This window comes from Aotus nancymaae, unplaced genomic scaffold (assembly GCF_030222135.1).
Source record: "Aotus nancymaae isolate 86718 unplaced genomic scaffold, 86718_ANA_hifiasm-v0.15.2.pri h1tg000021l, whole genome shotgun sequence".
NCBI lineage: Eukaryota > Metazoa > Chordata > Mammalia > Primates > Aotidae > Aotus > Aotus nancymaae.
In genome coordinates this window covers 11580388-11600215 of record NW_026988433.1, presented here as the reverse complement: position 1 = coordinate 11600215, position 19828 = coordinate 11580388, and the positions used below count along the sequence as shown (strand labels likewise).

Below are 19828 nucleotides of genomic sequence, written 5' to 3'. Positions count from 1 at the left end.
CTGCATCTGCCACTTGCGGAAGCCACCTCATGACCAAGTGTGTTCTACAACCACCATGGCCCAAGGTTACCTGTACAGGATGCAGCCTCCTGAGGTTGCTCCCACTGTATCCCAAATCTGGGGAACTTTTAGGCAATGGTAATGGCAAAGTAGCCGTGGAAGTAACTTTGTGTGGTAAGAGGCACACAGACAGATGAACAACTCTTCTTAAAGAAGTCTGTGTCTAATTCCTACTTGTGGCTGTTGTCAGAGCATGGTTCTTTCCCATTACCTTTATTAGCCAGAAACAGATCTCTTTCTGAAGAAGGAAGAAAAATGATATACCACAGGGCTGCTGCATTTCTCAGATGAATCAGAAATTATGTTGGTTGGGCCTCAAAACGGTGTTTACTGACTCTGGGCTTAAACTTCTAGTCCACTCCTAGAACAAAAACCCTCCAAGTTCAAGAGTGGCTTTTTTTTTTCTACAATTGTTTATACAAATTCAACAAAGGTAAAATCGCATCAGGGAAGGTCTAGGAAACACCACCTTAGAACAATGGCACTTAGAAATGCAGGACCTTACAACTAGGAAATAGCCATGTTACAAACCTAAATGAGAACTCAAGCCACACTTCAGAGGAGAGAAAAAACGAAAAGAAAGGCCATGTGGGAGCATTTATTCTACGTCTTGACTCACTGTATAAATTAAATCTATGTAAGTACAAGAGCTCATGCTGGAGCAGACCCTCCTGAGTGCAAAGGCTGAAGTCGAAATTTTAAAATCTGAGAAAAGTGAATTCTCTACAGAGGAAACTTGGCAAAGTATCTTACTTCGACTATAATTTACATTTATCCACAACATGCTCATGTAACTCTTGAGGTACAAAGCAGGCTCTCAACTTCCAGTTAAACATGCTTTTAAGTGGAAGGTCTTAGCCCGCTTTGTTAGATCTGGGCACATTTGTAGATGGGTTGTGTCAGTGAAGCACATGTTAAGTTCTCTCCTACCTTAAGGAAATCAGGAAAATTGGCAATCTCAAAACAATAAAAACACTGGTATGCATTCAAACCTTGCATAAATAACTTTTAAACAATTTGTACAAAAATAGTTCTGCATAATGTAAGATGTAACAAAACCAAACAAAAAGTGTGTCAAGACGGCAGCAGATGTGGTGTGTGGTCCACTTGATGTCAACACCCAAAACCTCGGAGTTGCAAGGAATGAAGTGTTCAAAACACCACCACCACCACCACCAGAAACTCCTAAGCTCACGCTTCAGTATGAGAATTTCTCCACAGTCCACCCTCCTCTCCAACGGGAATGTCTTCTTGTAAAAGCCGCCTTAGAAATGGTCCAGAAAGCAGTGCAGTTACAACTTAGAGCAAAGGAAAGTGTCAGCTCACACATCCCCACATGGGTGGTTGAACAGCTTCTCCCTTGGAAAGACTTGCAAAATGGAATTGCTTTGTGGTCTGTTGTCCCAAGTTCCAAATGGAAAATAAAGCCCTCATTTTTGTAAAGTCTTTCCCCCTCCCAGAGCCCACCCCATATTTACATACTTGTCCTTGGACTAACTCAGTTTTTGCAGGAGTTTTTCTTCGACTTGCCCAAACTGGACACTCACAGACATCTCAGCTATGAACTGCTCACAGCCTTCCTTGGTGACTTGCTTGCAGTACCTCAGGTCAATATGACAGATGTTTCCACAGCGTTTGAAGAAGGACAGGCACTGATCAGTGACCTTATTGCAATCTGCAGGGAAGAAGTAATGGTGAAGTATGAGGGCCAGGAGCCGGAATGCCCCCTAGACCAGGCACTCAGCATTGGGGACAGGTCAGAGCTCTACATATTCCAGCCTCTTAATGTGCTATGCTAAATGTTATTTCCTTAAAATCGCTCTTCTTCAAATGGGGAAGGGTTTCACCCACCCAAAGGTTAATATAAAAGCATTCAAATAACCAAGTAAGTGAGTAGGCTCATGTAAGTAGTTCTATGTGCTTTTACAATGATAGGCTCACACAAACACTACGGCAAAAAGCTTTTCTCATCTAACATATTGTTGATGAATACTGCTCTATGTATATTATTGTGCATTTATCTGCCTCTTCCCTTCAGATAAATTCCCAGATGGGCATCACTGGGTCACAGAAGGAACAGCCCTAAGGGCATCTTGGGATCATTTTTGCTCTGGCAGGCCCCAGTGCTTTGGAGCAATTCACAGCACTAGGGACAGCTGTTTGACCCTAACCCAAGGACTGACCGTGTGCAGCAGCCTAGGCACCAGATCAGCATGCCCTTCTAGCAGAAGCAGAATTCAGACTTCATCACACCTTCATCTGCAGACGCACCCTTTGACTGTGCTTTTGTTTTGTTTTGTGAGATGGAGTCTCACTCTTGTCACCAAGGCTGGAGTGCAATGGTGCAATCCCAGCTCACTGCAACCTCCGCCTCCTGGGTTCAAGTGATTCTCCTGCCTCAGCCTCCTGAGTAGCTGGGATTACAGGTGAGTGCCACCATGCCTGGCTCATTTTTTATTTTTTGTTGTATCTTTAGTAGAAACTGGCTTCCACCATGTTGTCCAGGCTGGCCTCAAACTCCTGACCTCAAGTGATCTGCCTGCCTCAGCCTCCCAAAGTTCTGGAATTACAGGCTTGAGCTACTGTGCCTGGCCTCAATGATATTACATTTGTGATCTTTGCTAATTATCCTTAGTATCAGCACTTTCATTTCTCTATTAAATTGAGTAGGAATAAAAACACTAAGGGCAAACCACAATTGTGTACACAAAGCCTATGCTATCTACATGTTACCAGAGGCCCTGCAGGTGAGCAGGTGGAGGAAAGAAGTCAAGTCAGAGCACCACATGAGCCGCCAAACCGACTTCCTTTATACAGTCAGTCAGTCTTTTCAGACAGTGTCCTCACATCAGCACAGAATCTTCACACAGATGCTCACCAATTCACGAATGTGGAGCAGTGGTGTTGGAAAGCTGTCTACACACATTAACAAGTGAAGGCCATGCTTTTAGACTGAGGATGGGAAAACCAGACAATGCTGACAAAGAGAGATGCTTCAACAGACAACCCCGTTTCCCAAAGGGCATCCCTTAATCTTCTAATTAATCCCTCAAGTGGCTGACCCTCTTCATAATCTTACTGCAAAATCCAATGATGAAGGATGTTGTAGAATGCTATCATATAATTCCTTTGGGAAACTCATGATCCCCAAAACTCAATACTTGATTCATTTTAAGTATAAAGAATAGGGATTTTACCAATATAACAAGCTTATTTCCATATACTTTTGTTTTCATTTTTTACTATTTACTATGACATGTTGACTAGGTTAGATTTGAACTCCTGGTCTCAAGTAATCCTCCCCACTCAGCCTCTCAAAGCACTGGCCTTATAGGCGTTGAGCCTGTCCGGCCAGGATGATTTTCTTAAGAGGATGTTCCACATTCACACTTGTCTGTCTTCACACTGTCATTTAGCTTGTTCCTTATCTCCTGTTTTTCCTATAAACTGCAGATTAGGCCCAGAGACTTGCTTAGTTTCAAGTTAGATGTTTTCAGCAAGAAATCACCCTCAGAATCTTCCAACTTGACCCTGTTCCCAGCTCCCTATCTGCCTTCCAGAGCACTGTCTAGCTCATCCCCAGAATGCATCTCATTCCATACTCAGATCCAGCTGTACTGCCCCCACTCCATCACTAGCTCAGGGATATTTTCCCCTGTAATGTTTGCCTAGTTCCTGGCTAGAAGGGACTGACCCAAGTCCTGCCTCTCCCTTGGCACCTTCAAGCACTAGAGCAGGCAGCTCCTATGCCAGAGAAGTCTGCCATCTGGCTGGCACACTGCTGTGCCCTGCAGCTGTCAGACAACTGAGGGGGCCTCAAGTGCATCCTGGCAGTTACCTGTCGGTGGTAAGGCAGCACTCGGTGTGAAGTGAGACCTGGAGGCCCAGCTGCCTCCTTTTCTGAGTTGTCTTTGAGTACTAATTTGGGCCCTCTTTGGAGGCTCACTCGTGCCCAGCCAGGATTCTTCCTGGCTTGTGGTTCAAATATTCCCCAAAACTGGAGCTTAAAAGACCCTTCCATCAAAGAAGCTAGATGGAAAATACTTTCCTTTGGTCCCTCTGTGCATTAGTTGACTCCAGCCTGGTTTCTCAGACCCTCCACAGGCAGGCTGACAGATGTTTCCTGCTGGTGCGGGTGGCCTACCTGCCCGCCCGCCAGCCTGTGGGAGAACATCACTTTTATTAGCATCCTCATCATTTCTCCCTCGGCCTTTAAACATTTTAGATCTGGAATCTCACTACTTTGCCCAGGCTGGTCTAGAATTCCCAGGCTCAAGTGATCACCTTCTTGAGTAGCTGGTACTAAAAGTGTGTGCCATTATGCCTTGCTTCAAGAATAAATTTAACCAAGGAAGGGAAAGACTTGTACTTTGAAGAATATATAAAGTATTGCTGAAAGAAACTAGACATAAATGTAAAGTCTTCCTATATTCATGGATTAGAAGACTTAATACTGTTAAGATGTCAGCACTACCTAAAGAAGTCTACGGAAATCTATCCTACAATTCATGTGAATGCATGGGACCCCAAGTTGTCCAAACAATCTAAGAAAAGAACAAAGTTGAAAAACTTGAGCTAGTCTGAAGCTGAAGTGGAAGATCACTTGAGCCCAGGAGTATGATTCCAGCCTGAGCAACACAGTGAGACCCCGTATCCAAATAAAATATGTAGGCCAGGCACGATGGCTCATGCCTGTAAGAGCAGCACTTTGGGAGGCTGAGGTGGGTGTATCACTAGAGCCTAGGCATTCAAGACCAGCCTGAGCAACGTAGTGAAACCCCATCTCTATAAAAAACACCAACATAGGCCAGGCACGGTGGCCGACACCTGTAATCCCAGGAGCTGGAGACCAGTCTGGCCAACATGGTGAAACCTCATCTCTACTAAACATACAAAAATTAGCCAGGCAGGGTGGCAGACCCCTGTAATCGCAGCTACTCAGGAGGATGAGGCAAGAGAATCGCTTGAACCTGGGAGGCAGAGGTTGTGGTTAGCTGAGATCGCACCAGTTCACTCCAGCCTGGGTGACAGAGTGAGACTCTGTCTCAAAAAAAAAAAAAAGAAAACACCAATATTAGCCAAACATGGTGGTGTGCACCTCTAGTCCTAACTACTTGGGAGACTGAGGTGGGAGGATCACTTGAGCTTGGGAGCTGGAGCCTGCAGTGAGCCATGATCACACTACTGCACTCCAGCCTGGAGGACAGAGTAAGCCCGTCATTCATTCACTCATAAATAAAGCATGGTACAAGCATGCAGATAGACATATAGACCAATGCAGTAGAATCAAGAGCTCAGCCGAGTGTGGTGGCTCACACCTGTAATCCCAGCACTTTGGGAGGCTGAGGTGGGCGGATCAGCTGAGGTCAGGAGTTCAAGACCAGCCTCCCGGCCAACATGGTGTGGTGGTGTGCGCCTGTACTCTGAGCTACTCAGGAGGCTGAGGCGGGAGAATCGTGTGAACCCGGGAGGCAGAGGTTGCAGTGAGCCAAGATCATGCCACTGCACTCCAGCCGGGGTGACAGAACGAGAGTCTGTTTGAAAAAAACAAGAATCAGAGCCCAGAAACAAATCCTCAAATATATGGTCAAGTGATTTTTGACAAGGGTGCCGACAGCATTCAATGAAGTAATAGATATCTTTTCAATAACTGTTGCTGGGAAAATTGGATTTTCTTGGCCGGGTGTGGTGGTTCATGCCTATAATCTCAGAACTTTGGAAGGCTGAGATGGGCGGATCACAAGGTCAGAAGTTCGAGACCAGCCTGGCCAATATGGTGAAACCCTGTCTCTACTAAAAATACCAAAAGTACCCAGGTGTGGTGGCGTGTGCCTTGTAGTCCCAGCTACGTGGGAGGCTGAGGCAGAAGAATTACTTGAACGTAGGAAGCGGAGGTTGCAGTGAGCCGAGATCACACCACTGCACTCTAGCCTAGGAGACAGTGAGGCTCTGTCTCAAAAAAAAAAAAAAAAAATGCTGAGTGCAGTGGCTCATGCCTGTAATTCCAACACTTTAGGAGGCTGAGGTGGATGGATGGATGGACTACCTGAGATCCACCACCTGAGATCAGGCTGATGGATGACCTGATCAACATGGTGAAACCCCATTTCTACTAAAAATATAAAATTAGCCAGGTGTGGTGGCTCATGCCTGTAACCCCAGCTACTCGGGAGGCTGAGGTAGGAGAAGTGCTTGAACCCAGGAGGCAGAGGTTGCGGTGAGCTGAGACTGCACCACTGCACTCCAACGTGGGCAACAAGAGCGAAACTCCGTCTCCAAAAAAAAAAAAAAAAAAAAAAAAAAAAAAGGTAAAGCTATGAAGCTCTTTATAAGCAAACATAGGCTGGGCGCAGTGGCACACACCTGTAATCTCAGCACTTTGGGAGGCTAAGGTGGGTGGATCACTTGAGGTCAGGAGTTTGAGACCAGCCTGGTCAACATGGTGAAACCTCATCTCTACTAACAATATAAAAATTAAGGCAGGGTGCAGTGGCTCACGCCTGTAATCCCAGTACTTTGGGAGGCCAAGGTGGGGGGATCACCTGAGGTCGGGAGTTTGAGACCAGCCTGACCAACACAGTGAAACCCTATCTCTACTCGAGGCTGAGGCACGAGAATCACATGAACCCAGGAGGCGGAAGCTACAGTGAGCCAAGATCGTGCCATTGCACTCAAGCCTCGGTGACAGAACAAGACTTCATCTCAAAAAAAAACCACAGGGGAAATTCTTCATGACATTAGACTTTGCGATGATTGATATGACACCAAAACCACAGCCAACAAAACGGGAAATAATAGGCCAGGTGCAGTGGCTCATGCCTATAATTCCAACATGTTGGGAGGCTTAGGCAGGAGGACTGCTTGAGCCCAGGGGTTTGAGACCAGCCTGGGCAACACAGTGAGACCCTGTCTCTGAAACAGAAAAAAAGTCTGGGGATGAATGTTGGTGACAGTTGCAAAACACTGTGACTGTACTTAATGCCACTGAATTGTATGTCCAAAAATGGCGAAGGTGGTCCATTTTATGTCATGTATTATCTTACTAAAACAATTATTTTTGTAATTTTGGAAGCTGGAGAAGAGGTAATAATTTGGGAGACTTGAGAAAGCTTAACCCTAAAGTGGCTGAGGGGAAAGCAGAAAAGAATAATTATTCTACAGAACATCTCCAAGGTATTTAGTGGTGATTTCTTAGAAATTACTGTTGTATTGGAAGTGACAGGTACATTGCAAGATGGTGTTAGTAAGAGAAGGGCTGTTGGTAAGAGATGGTGTCAGTAAGAGAATCTGTTCAAGGAGCAGTAAGATGTCCAGATTCCTTTCCCAGAAGACGACTAGGGTTTTAGTCTCTGATGGGCTGGGCTCCAGCAGGCAGAGAAAGTAGGTGCGCCCACTCAAAAGTAGGGGCTACAGGAAATTTACCTACTGACTGTGGAGAACCTCCTTCCCCTACCAAGCCCCATACTTGGCCATACCAATGGCGGGCCAGCCTATCCCCTTATGAGATCAAGGAGAGTCTGGCAATCCTGACCAGCTTAAGAGGAAGATGGAAGATCTGATGGCCAGGCTTCTCCAAAGAAATGACCTACAGAGACCATCCTGTAAGTGTCGTCCATAGCAGACAAGCTCCAACTGCATGCCCAGAGCTTCTGATCACCCTTGAGTGGAGGGGACAAGCAAGTATCAGCACTCAAGCTGAGGAGAGCCTCTCCCCAAGGCCACTGACAGCATCTGAAGGGAACAGTCAGTGCAGAGAAGACAATAAAACCATCATTAACATCCTCAGGTAGGAAAATATCTGGCTCCAAGAAACAGGTCATTCCACAAAAAGTTCAGAGAATACAGTTTGAAAATTAAAAATATAAGTTGAACCACGTGAAACTGCCAACATTTGACTTTTTTTGACCTATAAAAACAGCAGCTTCCTATGGTTCAACTGCACTACAGCATAAATGAAAAACTCAGTGTATAAGCTGTATGATAAAGTAAGGGAAAACTTCCAGAAAATATAGCAAAAAGACACTGACATGGAAACTAGGAGGGAAGAGAGGAATCAGAGGACTAGTCCAGAAGGAGAAAACACAAGGGGAGGAAGTTAAGAAAGAATTCAAGAAGTTTTTCCTACAACTGAAGAACACAGATGTCCAGAATGAAGGGCTTCGGTGGGTGAAATGGACTCAAACCAGTTTGTCATCAAAAATTACAGACAACTAGAGACAATTTTCTATTAACTTCCAAGGAGAGAAAATAGATTCACTGACAGATGAAGAATCAAATGGTTTTGGACCTTGCCTCTGGAAGGCAAAAGACGGTGGAGCAAAACCTTCCACACTTTCTGCAGCAGCAGGGCCCCCAGACCAGGGTTCTATACTCAGCAGAACTAGCAACTAAATGGGAGGGTTTAATAAAAACAAATTCAGACACACAGGGTCTAGAAAATGTCGCTCACCGAATGTGAGGGTAAACCAAGAGAAAAGATGTGAGATCAAGGAAGGGGAGGGTACCTAGGAAAAGACAGAGCCCAAAGGAGTCCAGGATGGCAGCAGTGCAGCAGGTCAGGGCGGCCAGTCCCAGAGGAGAAAACGGAAGGGGAGGAAAAGAAGTCAGGAGGGAGGTCTCTTTACAAAAACTGGTCAAGAGACTGATGAGTTGGGGGTGGGGAGGGGAGAACATTCAATTGTGGTATACCATTTGCATAGAAACTAAGCAAACAAAATGAGGCAATTCACTTACACAACAAAAATATTGAGCAAGAAAACGTACTCATAATACACTATTTGGCTAAACAGTGACCAACACTTAACATGGTCATAATAAGTGAAAGAATAGTGACAACGGAAAACTGGAGAAGATGGAGGGAGAAAAAGTGGGGGAAGGATACAATGTAATAAATCTTCATGTTATATTAACAGCAAGCTAATAAATACATCATGTCCATATGGAAAAACAAATCAAGAAATTGCAGTGCAGGCTTGCTATCTTTTAAATTTTGTTTTGAATTAAAAATATGGAACACTTGACGAATTTGTGCGTCATCCTTGCGCAGGGGCCATGCTAATCTCTGTATCATTCCAATGTTAGTATATGGGCTGCCCAAGCGAGCACTAGGCTTGCATTTTGAAATGTGGAGGTAAACACTGGAAGAAAGAACTCACTTAAGGCATCGCCTCAGGTAGTGAGGATGGGGTGGAGAAGAGAAAGGCAAGGGGCTGCCTGAGCCCCCAATAAATATTTCTGAGATGGAGTTCAGCCAGAACAACGGCCAGAATTGCGACTTCACTCGTCACGAGACCAGATCCTCCAACCAAGTTTAAGGATCTTGAAGCATGTCATCATCTATTTTGTAGCACAGACTTCTTTCCGTCTCTGGTGCTTGCATCAGGACAAGCTTATTTTACCAGTAACTCAACTAGTTACACCAATGAGGGGAATTTGTTTTTTTTTAAAGAAAATCTAGCAGACTCTAGGTTATAGAGATACACCTTAGTATACTTCACAGCTCTTAACAAGAATGCAGGCCAGGTGCAGTGGCTCACGCCTATAATCCCAGCACCTTGGGAGGCCGAGGCAGGTGGATCACCTGAGGTCAGGAGTTCAAGGTCAGCCTGGCCAACATGGTGAAACCCCATCTCTACTAAAAATAAAATATTAGCCAGGCATGGTGGCAGATGCCTGTAATCCCAGCTACTTGCAGGGCTGAGGCAGGAGAATCGCTTGAACCTGGGAGGTGGAGGTTGCAGTGAGCTGAGATCACGCCACTGCACTCCAGCCTGGGCAGTAGAGCAAGACTCCGTCTCAAAAAAAAAAAACAAAACAAAAAAACAAAAAGCAAAGAATACAGACAGCTGTATGCACTGAGATGAAAAGATGACCTCAGTGTATCATGCTGGAAAAACAAAAGGCAGAAGATGACTTGCACACACATACACAGCATGGACCACACCGCAGGAGGGGATTTATACTGAGATCTCCTATGCATGCATAATAACTAAACCAGGATATAATGAAAAGATTTAATAAAACATCAGCACTTAGAGTAAGAGGACTCCCAGGCCCTCTCCGAAGGGCAGCCCATCACCAATTCAAGCCTATGACTTGGGCCTGGAGCTGGAGAAGCCTTACTTCACTCTGGTTCTTTGCCTCCATGAGGCCTTCATGAGGAGAAGGAAAGGCTTCCTAGGTCCTGAATGATCTCATCCCATCTAAAGCTCCCATGACCTTGCTGTGAGGCGTGGTGGACAGAAAGGTTATCAGGCATGAACGTGTGATGCAGAGAAGACAACGTGCGCGTCATCACTGTGCTGTGTCAAAATGTAATTGGAGGATGAAATAGGGGTGCCCTTAGTACTTGGTAATTTCCGAAGGTTAAAAAAAAAACCCTTAAGTTTCTTTTTCTCTTTCTTTTTTTGGTCTCACCCAAACCTGACACCCCCCAATCCAGACCATCCTAAGCTACCAGACCAAAATCGGGTTAAGAGCAGGCAGCATCACTCTGTGCACCTCACTGCACAATGGAGCCCCAAGTCCTTCAGAACTAACTCCCGTCCCACCAGCAAGCAGAGCAAGTAAAGATTCTGCCACAAGAACCACAGACACAGAACAATAATGGAACTAACTGTGGGGTTTTCCTTCTCTCTCCAACAACAGGCCCCTTGATAGCAGGGTCACAAGGGGTGCATGTGAGCCACAACGGCAAGGCAAAGAGAAAGTAAGTTCCCTCCTGCCCACCAGGGCCTGTGCCTCCCGGCCCCTGCTGTCCCCACACCCTGGTTATCAGTCACTGGCTCCTCTGCACCCCCTTGGGAAGCTGTCCCTTGTCCGTGTTTTGGGTCAGGAACAACTGCTGTGTGCTCCCGCCTGCTACTCGGCACTATTTTGGGGTAGCAATTATTACAACTCTAACAGTAACTCTTTGTTTAACGTGTTTCCTCTCTGGACTGGGCTGCCGCGTTTACTGACACATCCTAGCACCTAACACTGTGACCACATACTTGTGGACACACGAATCGTTTTCCACAAATGTGAACCTCCTGGCTCTCCCACGGAGTGTTGGGTAGACCTGCTGGGGGCCCCTGACTCACCGGACAGGTTGATCTCGGTTAATGAGTCTCGGGTGGTGGTGCCGACAGCAGTGAGCAGGTTGATGGACTGGTCGGTGACGTGGTTACAGTAACTGAGGTGGAGCTTGGAGAGCAGGGGCATGTGGCGGATGATGAGCCGCAGGGAGGCGTCCGTGATGTCCAGGCCTGCCAGGCGCAGCTCCACGATGTTCCGGAGCTTGCTCCGATTGTCCATCTGACCTGGTGGGGCAGGAAGGAGGGGGCAACCTGTCAATCTGACCTAGGAGGCTTGGTCACATTGACATGACACTCTAAAAGGGCCACCAGCCAGACAGAACACTCAGATTTCATTTAGTTATCAACTGCTTCTTCCCAAAATCAGGATTCCAAGTTAAAAATCAGACTCCGTATCAAACCTTAGACTTCTAGATTCTCTTGAAAAACTGAAAGACCTAGAAACGCTAGGCCCACTCTACCCGGGAGTCGCCAAGCCAACCAGTGCAGAGGTGGCACCGCATCTCTGATCAGCGTGGCTTGTCAAGAAGCACGGACCTAGGCAGCCCAGCCCAGGGGGGAGGCGCCATCCTGGAAGCCCTCATGCAACCACATGGATCCTGATGGCGGTGGAGACTGGAAACCGACGAGGGGCAAGTCAACAGAAAAGCAGTTAGACACACAGAGCCCCCAGGAGGAGTATTACATGTGCACAGGAGAGGCTGCCTCCTCCCAGCTTCCCTCTGTAACTGAAGCAAACTGAGAACACAGCAGCAGAGACTCATCCCTATGTCCTCTGGGGAAGGGCCAGGGCTGGAGAAGAATGGAGGACATGCTGGGGTCTGGAGCTAAAAACAGAAACCCCCAGCCTGGCAACTCACCTGGCCTGTTATCTGTGGGCGGGGACAGGAGATCCCGCATCTGGGCGTCCTTTAGTCCCTCTACCCACTGAACATCCAGGGTCCGGAGCAGCGGACAACTGGAGCTGCAAAGGGCAGAGACTGCGATCCATGAGCAGCCTGACAGCACCAAGTCCCGGAGCCCTGGAAGGAACATAGAAAGGGGCACAGGTCAGGGGATGCGCCCCCAGAACCCACTGCAGCAGACATACTCGAGGCCCTTGGCCCAGGGCTCACCAGGTAGCCGGTTGATGAGCCAGCTCAGCTGCTTCTTGGAGATATTGGTCCAGCTGAGGTTGAGGGAGACGGGCTGTCGCCGGATGATGCCGCTCAGCATCAGGGGTGTGATAGACTTGCAATGGTTCAGGTCAATGCGGGTCCACAACCGCTTATCACAGCACCTGGGGACCGGCCCGGTGGGGATACATCGTCAGAGGTGGGGCTACTCTGGGAAGCCTGTGCACAGCTGTAACTCTCCCCACCTACCAACCTCTAGAGGCAGCTCTAACTCAGCTCTCTGGACCCTTCTCTGTGTAGGACTCGTCCTGCCCCCACACTGCACCTCCCCTCTGCTCTGATAGCCATGGCCCTTGCACTCCACAATATATATTTACTTACTGAGACAGAGTCTCGCTTTGTCACCCAGGCTGGAGTGTAGTGGTGCAATCTCTGCTCGCCACAACCTCCATCTCCCAGGTTCAAGCAATTCTCAGAGGTTCAAACCTCCCATGTAGCTGAGATTACAGGTATGTACCACCATGCCCGGCTAATTTTTGTATTTTTAGTAGAAATGGGGTTTCGCCATGTTGGCCAAGCTGGTCTTAAATTCCTGACTTCAAGTGATCTGCCCACCTTGGCCTCCCAACATGTTGGGTTATAGGCATGAGCTACTGTGCCCAGCCTCCATCAAGTATTTACCACGGGCTTTACGACGCCCTCTACCAGCTGTTCCTCCAAACAACCCCGTGAGGCAGGCGTACGCCAGTTCACACAAGAGGGTAAGGCAGAGCTACGGCCAGAAAGCTGGTAAGTATCAGCTGGGACTCAAGTTGCAACTGGCAGCCTTGCTGGAAACCTGGACTAATTCTCGGAAGCCAGGGACTCCAGGTGGTCCTCGCTTCACCCTCCAGGAAGCTAAATCAGGGAGCAAATAGGGTCACCTCCTCTGACAAGACCAGAGGGGCCGCCGTAGCCAGCTGAAACACTTTGCGGAGCACAATGAAGCCGTACTGGGACTTGGAAGGAAAGAGCATCGCCAGTGACTCCACATACACAGGCTGTCTCTGGTGCCACCTGAGCTTTAACCTAGAGCCCGACGCGGGCCGCTGCTCACCAGCGGTTCCAGGTCCTGCAGACCCGCATGCAGACACACAGGTCTTGGTGGCTGAGGTAGCTGAAGACGGCCATCCACACCTCCCTGTGCATGACGTGGGCTGCCCCGTCATCCAGGGGCAGTGAGTCAGGCGGGGGGCTGATGGGGGGTGGCCGGATCACATGGCGCTCCATCTGGATACACTTGGGCGGGGACACGGAGGGCGGGGGCCGGGAGATGACTCGGGGCGGGCTGCGCAGGCCGGGCCCCAGCTGGTGCCGCAGCTCCCGGGGGGTGCCGTTGAGCCCCTTGCTGAAGCGGTGGGGGCGCTCGCAGACACCTGGGGGCCGCCTGGGCTCCTCGCCCTCGCTCTCGGGCTCTGACTTGATGGGCTGCTGGTTCTCGTTGGCCAGGCTGCTCTCCGTCCTCTGGATCTCGTGGTTGAGCTCCTTGCTCAGCTCCCTGCTCAGCTCCTTGTTGGGGAGCCGCCGCTTCCGGCGTATCTTCACCTTCTTCTTCTCCTCTGGGCCCTCAGCCCCCTCGGTGCTGGGTCCCGCGGTAGGGGAGCTGGAGCGGGAGTGGTCGCTCTCCCTGGTCTTGGGGGGTGCCTCGGGCAGATCGTCCTCGGGTTCCTGCTTGAAGCGCCGGAGGGGCTTGTTGGCCAGTGCCATGCGGTCCTCCGCGTTCTTCCAGGACCGCCGCTGAGGGCGAGAGCAGAGAGGGAGGGCGGTCAGCCTCTGGGGCTCAGGGCTGCACCCACCCAAGGCCTCCCACCCCTGTCATGGGACTGTGGCCCAGGGAGCTGCCGTACAGCTGACGGCTCAGGCACAGGAGGGAGGGGAAGACAGTACCTTTTTCCTGAAAAGCTTATCTTCTTTGCCAGGTTTAAGCTGTCACGGGAAAGAAAGGACGAAAAGCTTGCTCCCCAGGCTCGTGGGATTTGATCCCCCTGACACCCCACCCCACCCCACCCCACCACGAGTCCACAGTCTCTAGAGGAGGGGTTAGAGGGACGCCTTCCCCACAAATGCCATCTCCTTCACGTCTGGCCAACAGACGGGTGTGCCCTGCCTGTGGCTTTCAAGGAAAAAGCTGGAAGTAGGAGTACAGTTGAATTGTTCCCACCCAACTGACCTCCCACCCCTCAGACCCAGAGATGTGCAGCCACCCATTCAAATCAGCCTTGGCTCTGGGAGTCAGTTCTGGAGCACAGGCCTGTGGGCATCCCTGGCCCAGCCAGAAAGGCTAGCGCTGGGAGAGACTCCTGGCGCCACCTTGTGGCTACTGACAGCATGGCGGTGGGCAGAGCAGGACCACCAGGCTCCTCCAAGGTTCCCTGGACTCACAGCTTCTATCCCAACAGAGGCTCTTGTCACAGACAGCTTCCCAGGCCCCCAGCCAGAACCACGAGCCAGAGATCTGAGGCCGAGGCCTGGGAAGCATTGGGAGAGGCAGCAGTGGGGTGGAGGACCAGCAGGGTGGGGTGGGGAACAGCTCGGGACTCGCCAGTCCCCAGGGCCTCAGGAGGGCGTGCGTCGTGGGAGCACCTGCTGCTGGAAGTAAGTGAGACTGGATCTCCACCAGGGGCTGAGGCTGCTGCCTAGAGGGGGCCTCGGCGAGAGGTGAGAGGAGGAACCGGGGGACGTTTGAAGCGATGAGGCCTAAAGGGGGGGTGGGAAGAGGAATGACTCGCTGGGTTTCCCCTCCTTTCTTTGGGGCAGGGCTCTCAGGACTTAGGTGACCTGCTCAGGGCAGCAAGGGGCTGGGATTATCCCAAGCTCTACCCGCTGCCCATCCCCTGCCCCGTTCCTCCAACCCAGCACCCGGGACCAGCCAGACCACCCAGTTCGCCTCCCAGCCCCTCCTGGTCCTTACCCGCTTGCGTCCACTCAGCTCCTGGGGCTTCTCGTATTTCCGCTTCTTCCTCAGGTGCACGTCGTCAGACTTCCTTCGCAGGACGCCGTCTGGGGGCGCCTTCTTGGGGTGTTCGTCCGACCTGCGCCGGGGTGCCTCCTCACACTCACTCCTCCGCTTGGCAGGCTCTTGCCCTTCCTTGTTGTCCCGGTTCATCTTCTGCTCCTTGAGCAGGGAGCCGGGCAGGTTTGAGGCGTACTTAAAGCCAGGGCCACGCTTTTGCTTGTAGGCCAAAAAGAGAGAAGGAAGAGACCAACTGTATACCTTTGGACTTCCCTTCCTCCTCCCCAGGTCCACGGCACCCCACCTGCCTGACACTCCTGGGACAGGCTGGTCCCTGCCAGGCCCAGGCCCGCCCCTCTCCAGGCTGACCCTGGGACTTGGAGCCCAGCACTCACTTTCCCGGTCTTGCCGGCATGGTTACACTTCGGACACTCCCAGCAGTTTGGAAGCTCATCGTTGACCACACCCTCTGACTCCTTAATCTGTGGAGAACACCAGGACTCAGAGGACGACAAGGCGGAACCCATGGGCATGAGGCTCTATGATGCCACATCTTCCAGAAACAGCAGCACCCCCTCCCCAATGTCACGTCTATCCTGTTTCCAGCCGAAAGAAAACACAGCCGCATAGGCTGGCAGAGACGGGCGACTGTGAATCCAAGCCAGGGTTCAGAGGCTGAGCCCTTTTGCCTCTCTGGGACCTGGGGCAAGTCACTCCATCTCTGTGGGCCGGTGCCCTTGGCCATAAACATTAATGTGCCCATCTCACTGGGGGGGTATGACCCAGGTAAAGCCACTAGCTCAGGGCCTGGCATGCAGAAAAGACTTTGCAGAGCACTCTACTGGGTGCTGGGGGAAGGAAGGAGTCAGGTGTGGAACCTTGTTCTCCCAGAAGCCTGGAGCCACCTGGAGGCTCTCCCTCGGGCCCAGCTGCAAACAAGCAGCCTGTGTTTGCTATCCGCTGAGACTCTGGGAACCTTCTCTGGTTCTGACCTTCTGGGAGGTGAGGGTGTGTTTATACATTTGACAACACTGGGTCTCTGGGGTGCTCCAGGCCCTCTTTGCCCTGGGCTTATCCCTTGACACACAGGATCACCCAGACTCAGGGTCTGCCAGGAATTCACCTCACTATCTGCATCCCACCACCTCACCAGCATCTCCAGGAACCCCACCTTCCCCACAGCATCAGCACCACCCGTCCCCATGGGGCCGCTCACCTTAAGGCATCCAGGGTGGATGATTTCATTGCAGATGGAGCACTCCATGAGCATGAGGTTAAACTTGCCTTCCTCTTCCTCCACTGTGTCTTCCTTCCCTGCCTCGCCACACACGAGGCACACGGCGGTGTGGGGCAGCACTGGCTAAGGAGCCAGAGAGAAGACAAGTCAGCAGGGGCAGGGAACACAGACCCCCAGGGGGCAGGCAGGTCAAGGGCAATGAGCTGCTCCCCTCAGGCCTCCAGGAGACACCAGGAAAGTGGCCCAGGCACATTCGCTCACTCAATCATCCAAATACTTATCAGGCTACTACCTCCACATGCCAGATAATACTATTAAGTGCTGGGGATACAGCAAGGAACAAGACAGCTCAAAATCTCTGCCATCCAGACCTTACATTTTAGTGGAGGGAGGCAGACAAAATGAATAGAGCATGTTTGAGACAGAGACGTGGGGGAAAATTAGAGGGCTGGGGTGAAGGGTGGAAGCGGGGCTGATTTTAAATACCGAGGTCAGGGAAGGCCTCACATTCAGAAAAGCCCCAAAGGAGCTAGGGCGTGAACCCAGCCCAGATCCATGCAGATGAGATGAGGCTGCACCTCACTAGTGGGTATCTAAGGCACAGACCATGGACTGCACGGCTCCCAAGACCTTTACAGAGAGGCTAGGAGGTCAGAACCGTCTTTGGAATAACAGATGTGATTTGCCTTTTGCACAGTGTTGATATCTGTACTGTTGGATGAACCTGCTGGCCCCTCAGCATCAGTCAAAGCAAGGCCCCTAACTGCACCAGCAGCCACGGAGGGACTCATGGCCACAGCCTTGTTAAAAAGATCACCAGTTTCATCTAAGAATATCTCTGATGAAAAATTACTGGATGAAAACATTCCCCTCGAGTACATATCCTTTTCACATGCTTTGTGACAATAAGAAGTATGTGTAGAGTGCCTCTGCACACAGGTGACGTGTACCAAAGGAAAGGCTGAGCTGTGAGCTGAAATGGCCACTTCCTCCATAGATTATTTTTACTTAAAGGAATGACTGACAGAAACCCCCTGGGCATTGGTGTATTTTTGTGAACATCAAAGAAGTGACCTTGTCATTTCTAGAAAAATAACTGACAGCATTCATTGCAAATGACAAAAATTCAAGTTTCTGAATGAAAATTAAACTTTTGGAAAACTTACATGAGCCACCATAATCTGCACAGCTTCCCAATACTGAAAGACTTTTCTGATAAGATCAGTGATCATTTAGAAATAATATTATGTCATGTGCCAACATTTGGAATATCTGCCTAACTCAGGGAGCCAGTATTTTCCAGATGACCAATGCATGGTGTTACAACATCATACCCGAGCAAATGAGCTACTCAAAGGGCAAGGCAGGCTGATGACTTTCAATGTAACAGTATGAAGAGCTCATTGATACAGTTTCAGATTCCACATTGCAACTAACATTCAAAAAACCCCCCTGTTGAGTTCTAGTTGAGTATCAGAATATCCACAATTATCAAAAAAGCTATTAAAAGTACTCCTCCCTTTTCCAACTAGTGTATCTGTGTGAGGCCAAATTTTCCTCATACTCCCTCCAGAACAACATATCACAATAGACAAAACACAGAAGCAGATATGAAAATTCCAGGTCTTTTTTTTTTTTTTTTTTTGAGACGGAGTCTTGCTCTGTTGCCTCTTGGCTCACTGCAACCTCCACCTTCCAGGTTCAAGCAATTCTCCTGCCTCAGCCTCCCAAGTAGCTGGGATTACAGGCATGCGCCAACATGCCTGGCTAATTTTGGTATTTTTAGTAGAGACTAAACCATGTTGGTCAGGCTGGCCTCGAACTCCTGACTTCAAGTGATCCACCTGCCTCAGCCTCCCAAAGTGCTGGGATTACAGGCATGAGCCACCACACCTGGCAATACCAGGTCTTTTCTAATGAACCAGACATAAAAGAGATTTACAAAGACATAAAACAATGCCATTCTTCTTAATTATTTTTGTTTCGGAAAATTTAATTATTTCTAATAAAAATATGTTATTTATTTTTTCTTTTTTATTTATTTATTTTTGAGACGGTGTCCTGCTCTGTTGCCCAGACTGGACTGCAGTGGCATGATCTCAGCTCACTGCAACCTTCATCCACCTCCCACGTTCAAGCAATTCTCCCACCTCAGCCTCCTGAGTAGCTGGGACTACAAGTGCGCTGGCTAATTTTTGTATTTTTAGTAGAGATGGGGGTTTCACCCTGTTGGCCAGACTGGTCTTAAACTCCTGACCGCAAGTGATCCTCCCACCTTGGCCTCCCAAAGTGCTGGGATTGCAGGTGTGAGCCACTGCGACCGGCCAAAATATGTTATTTCTATTAACATGTCATTGGCTTTCTTGTTATTTTAAGATACATTTAAAATCTAAGAAACATTTCTTGGCCAGGCGTGGTACTACATGCCTGTAATCCCAGCACTTTGGGAGGCCAAGGCAGGCAGACTGCCTAAAGCCCAGGAGTTTGAGACTAGCCTGGACAATGTGGCAAAACCCTGTCCTTACAAATTACAAAAATTAGCTGGGCATAGTGGTGAATACCTGTAGTCCCAGCTACTTGGGAGGCTGAGGTGAGAGGCTCACTTCAGCCTAGGAGGTAGAGGCTACAGTGAGCCATGAGCACACCATTGCACTCCAGCCTGGGCAACAGAGCAAGACTCTGTCTAAATACATATATACGTAAGTTTTAATTTATTTTTTTCTTTTAGCTAAAGTTCTTTCATACCAAACTCAGTTTAAAATTTTTCTTTTCTTTTTTCTTTTTTTTTTTTGAGACAGACTTTCGCTCTGTTGCCCAGGCTGCTCAGAGAAGCTTCAAGCAGGCTGGGATATACACGCCACTGGTAAGTGAAGAAGTCTTGATGAAATGGCACAAATGTTTGAATTCTAATAAATAGGACACAGAAGGCGAGGCAGTCATCGTTCCTTCAACAAATACCAAACGCACACTGCCACGGCCTGAAGCAAGGTCCTTGAGGGTGCGGAAGTGAGGGAGACGGCTGCTCCCCATGAGCTATTTGGGAAGACAAAGACTTAAGTTGCTGAAATCCAAAGAAAGCATGGAAAAGTCATGTTCAAGAGTTATCAGAAGCAGCAGAGGCTGACTTCTGGAGGGCTCAGAGGACAGGGTGGAGAGAAACCAAGTGGCAAAGGCAGTGGGGCCTCAAGGTGAACGACGACATAGCAACCTGCGCAGAGCAGGCTGGGCCAAAGTGGACGGCTGGGGACCAGACTGCAGTGGGGGTCACAGGGTGAGGCACAGCCCACACGGCAAGAAGAGGGTCTGTGGTGGGGTGGGGCAGATGGCAGAGCTGGCTCTGAGCCAGGTG

At 49.5% G+C, this 19828-nt stretch overlaps 1 protein-coding gene and 1 non-coding gene across 12 annotated transcripts in view; both read right to left on the bottom strand.

The window, feature by feature from the left end:
- Nucleotides 1-643: 643 nt before the first annotated feature.
- The window catches only part of KDM2B (lysine demethylase 2B), a 162524-nt gene continuing 143339 nt past the window's right edge, over nt 644-19828 (bottom strand). For 6 of the 11 annotated variants that reach the window (XM_064379679.1, XM_064379681.1, XM_064379684.1 and 3 more), the window contains 10 exons: nt 16459-16602; nt 15638-15724; nt 15201-15470; nt 14873-14986; nt 14177-14215; nt 13347-14026; nt 12251-12414; nt 11996-12157; nt 11142-11360; nt 644-1735 (listed from right to left, as the gene is read on the bottom strand). In XM_064379679.1, the coding sequence (XP_064235749.1) occupies nt 1554-1735; nt 11142-11360; nt 11996-12157; nt 12251-12414; nt 13347-14026; nt 14177-14215; nt 14873-14986; nt 15201-15470; nt 15638-15724; nt 16459-16602 (2061 nt within the window). In that variant the 3' untranslated portion in view covers nt 644-1553. The remainder of the gene's footprint in view (nt 1736-11141; nt 11361-11995; nt 12158-12250; nt 12415-13346; nt 14027-14176; nt 14216-14872; nt 14987-15200; nt 15471-15637; nt 15725-16458; nt 16603-19828) is intronic. The other 5 variants (XM_064379680.1, XM_064379683.1, XM_064379686.1 and 2 more) reach the window with 3 other exon arrangements.
- LOC135276308 (U6 spliceosomal RNA) lies at nt 9062-9165 on the bottom strand. Its single transcript, XR_010343876.1, has one exon. It is a non-coding gene; the product is annotated as a U6 spliceosomal RNA (small nuclear RNA).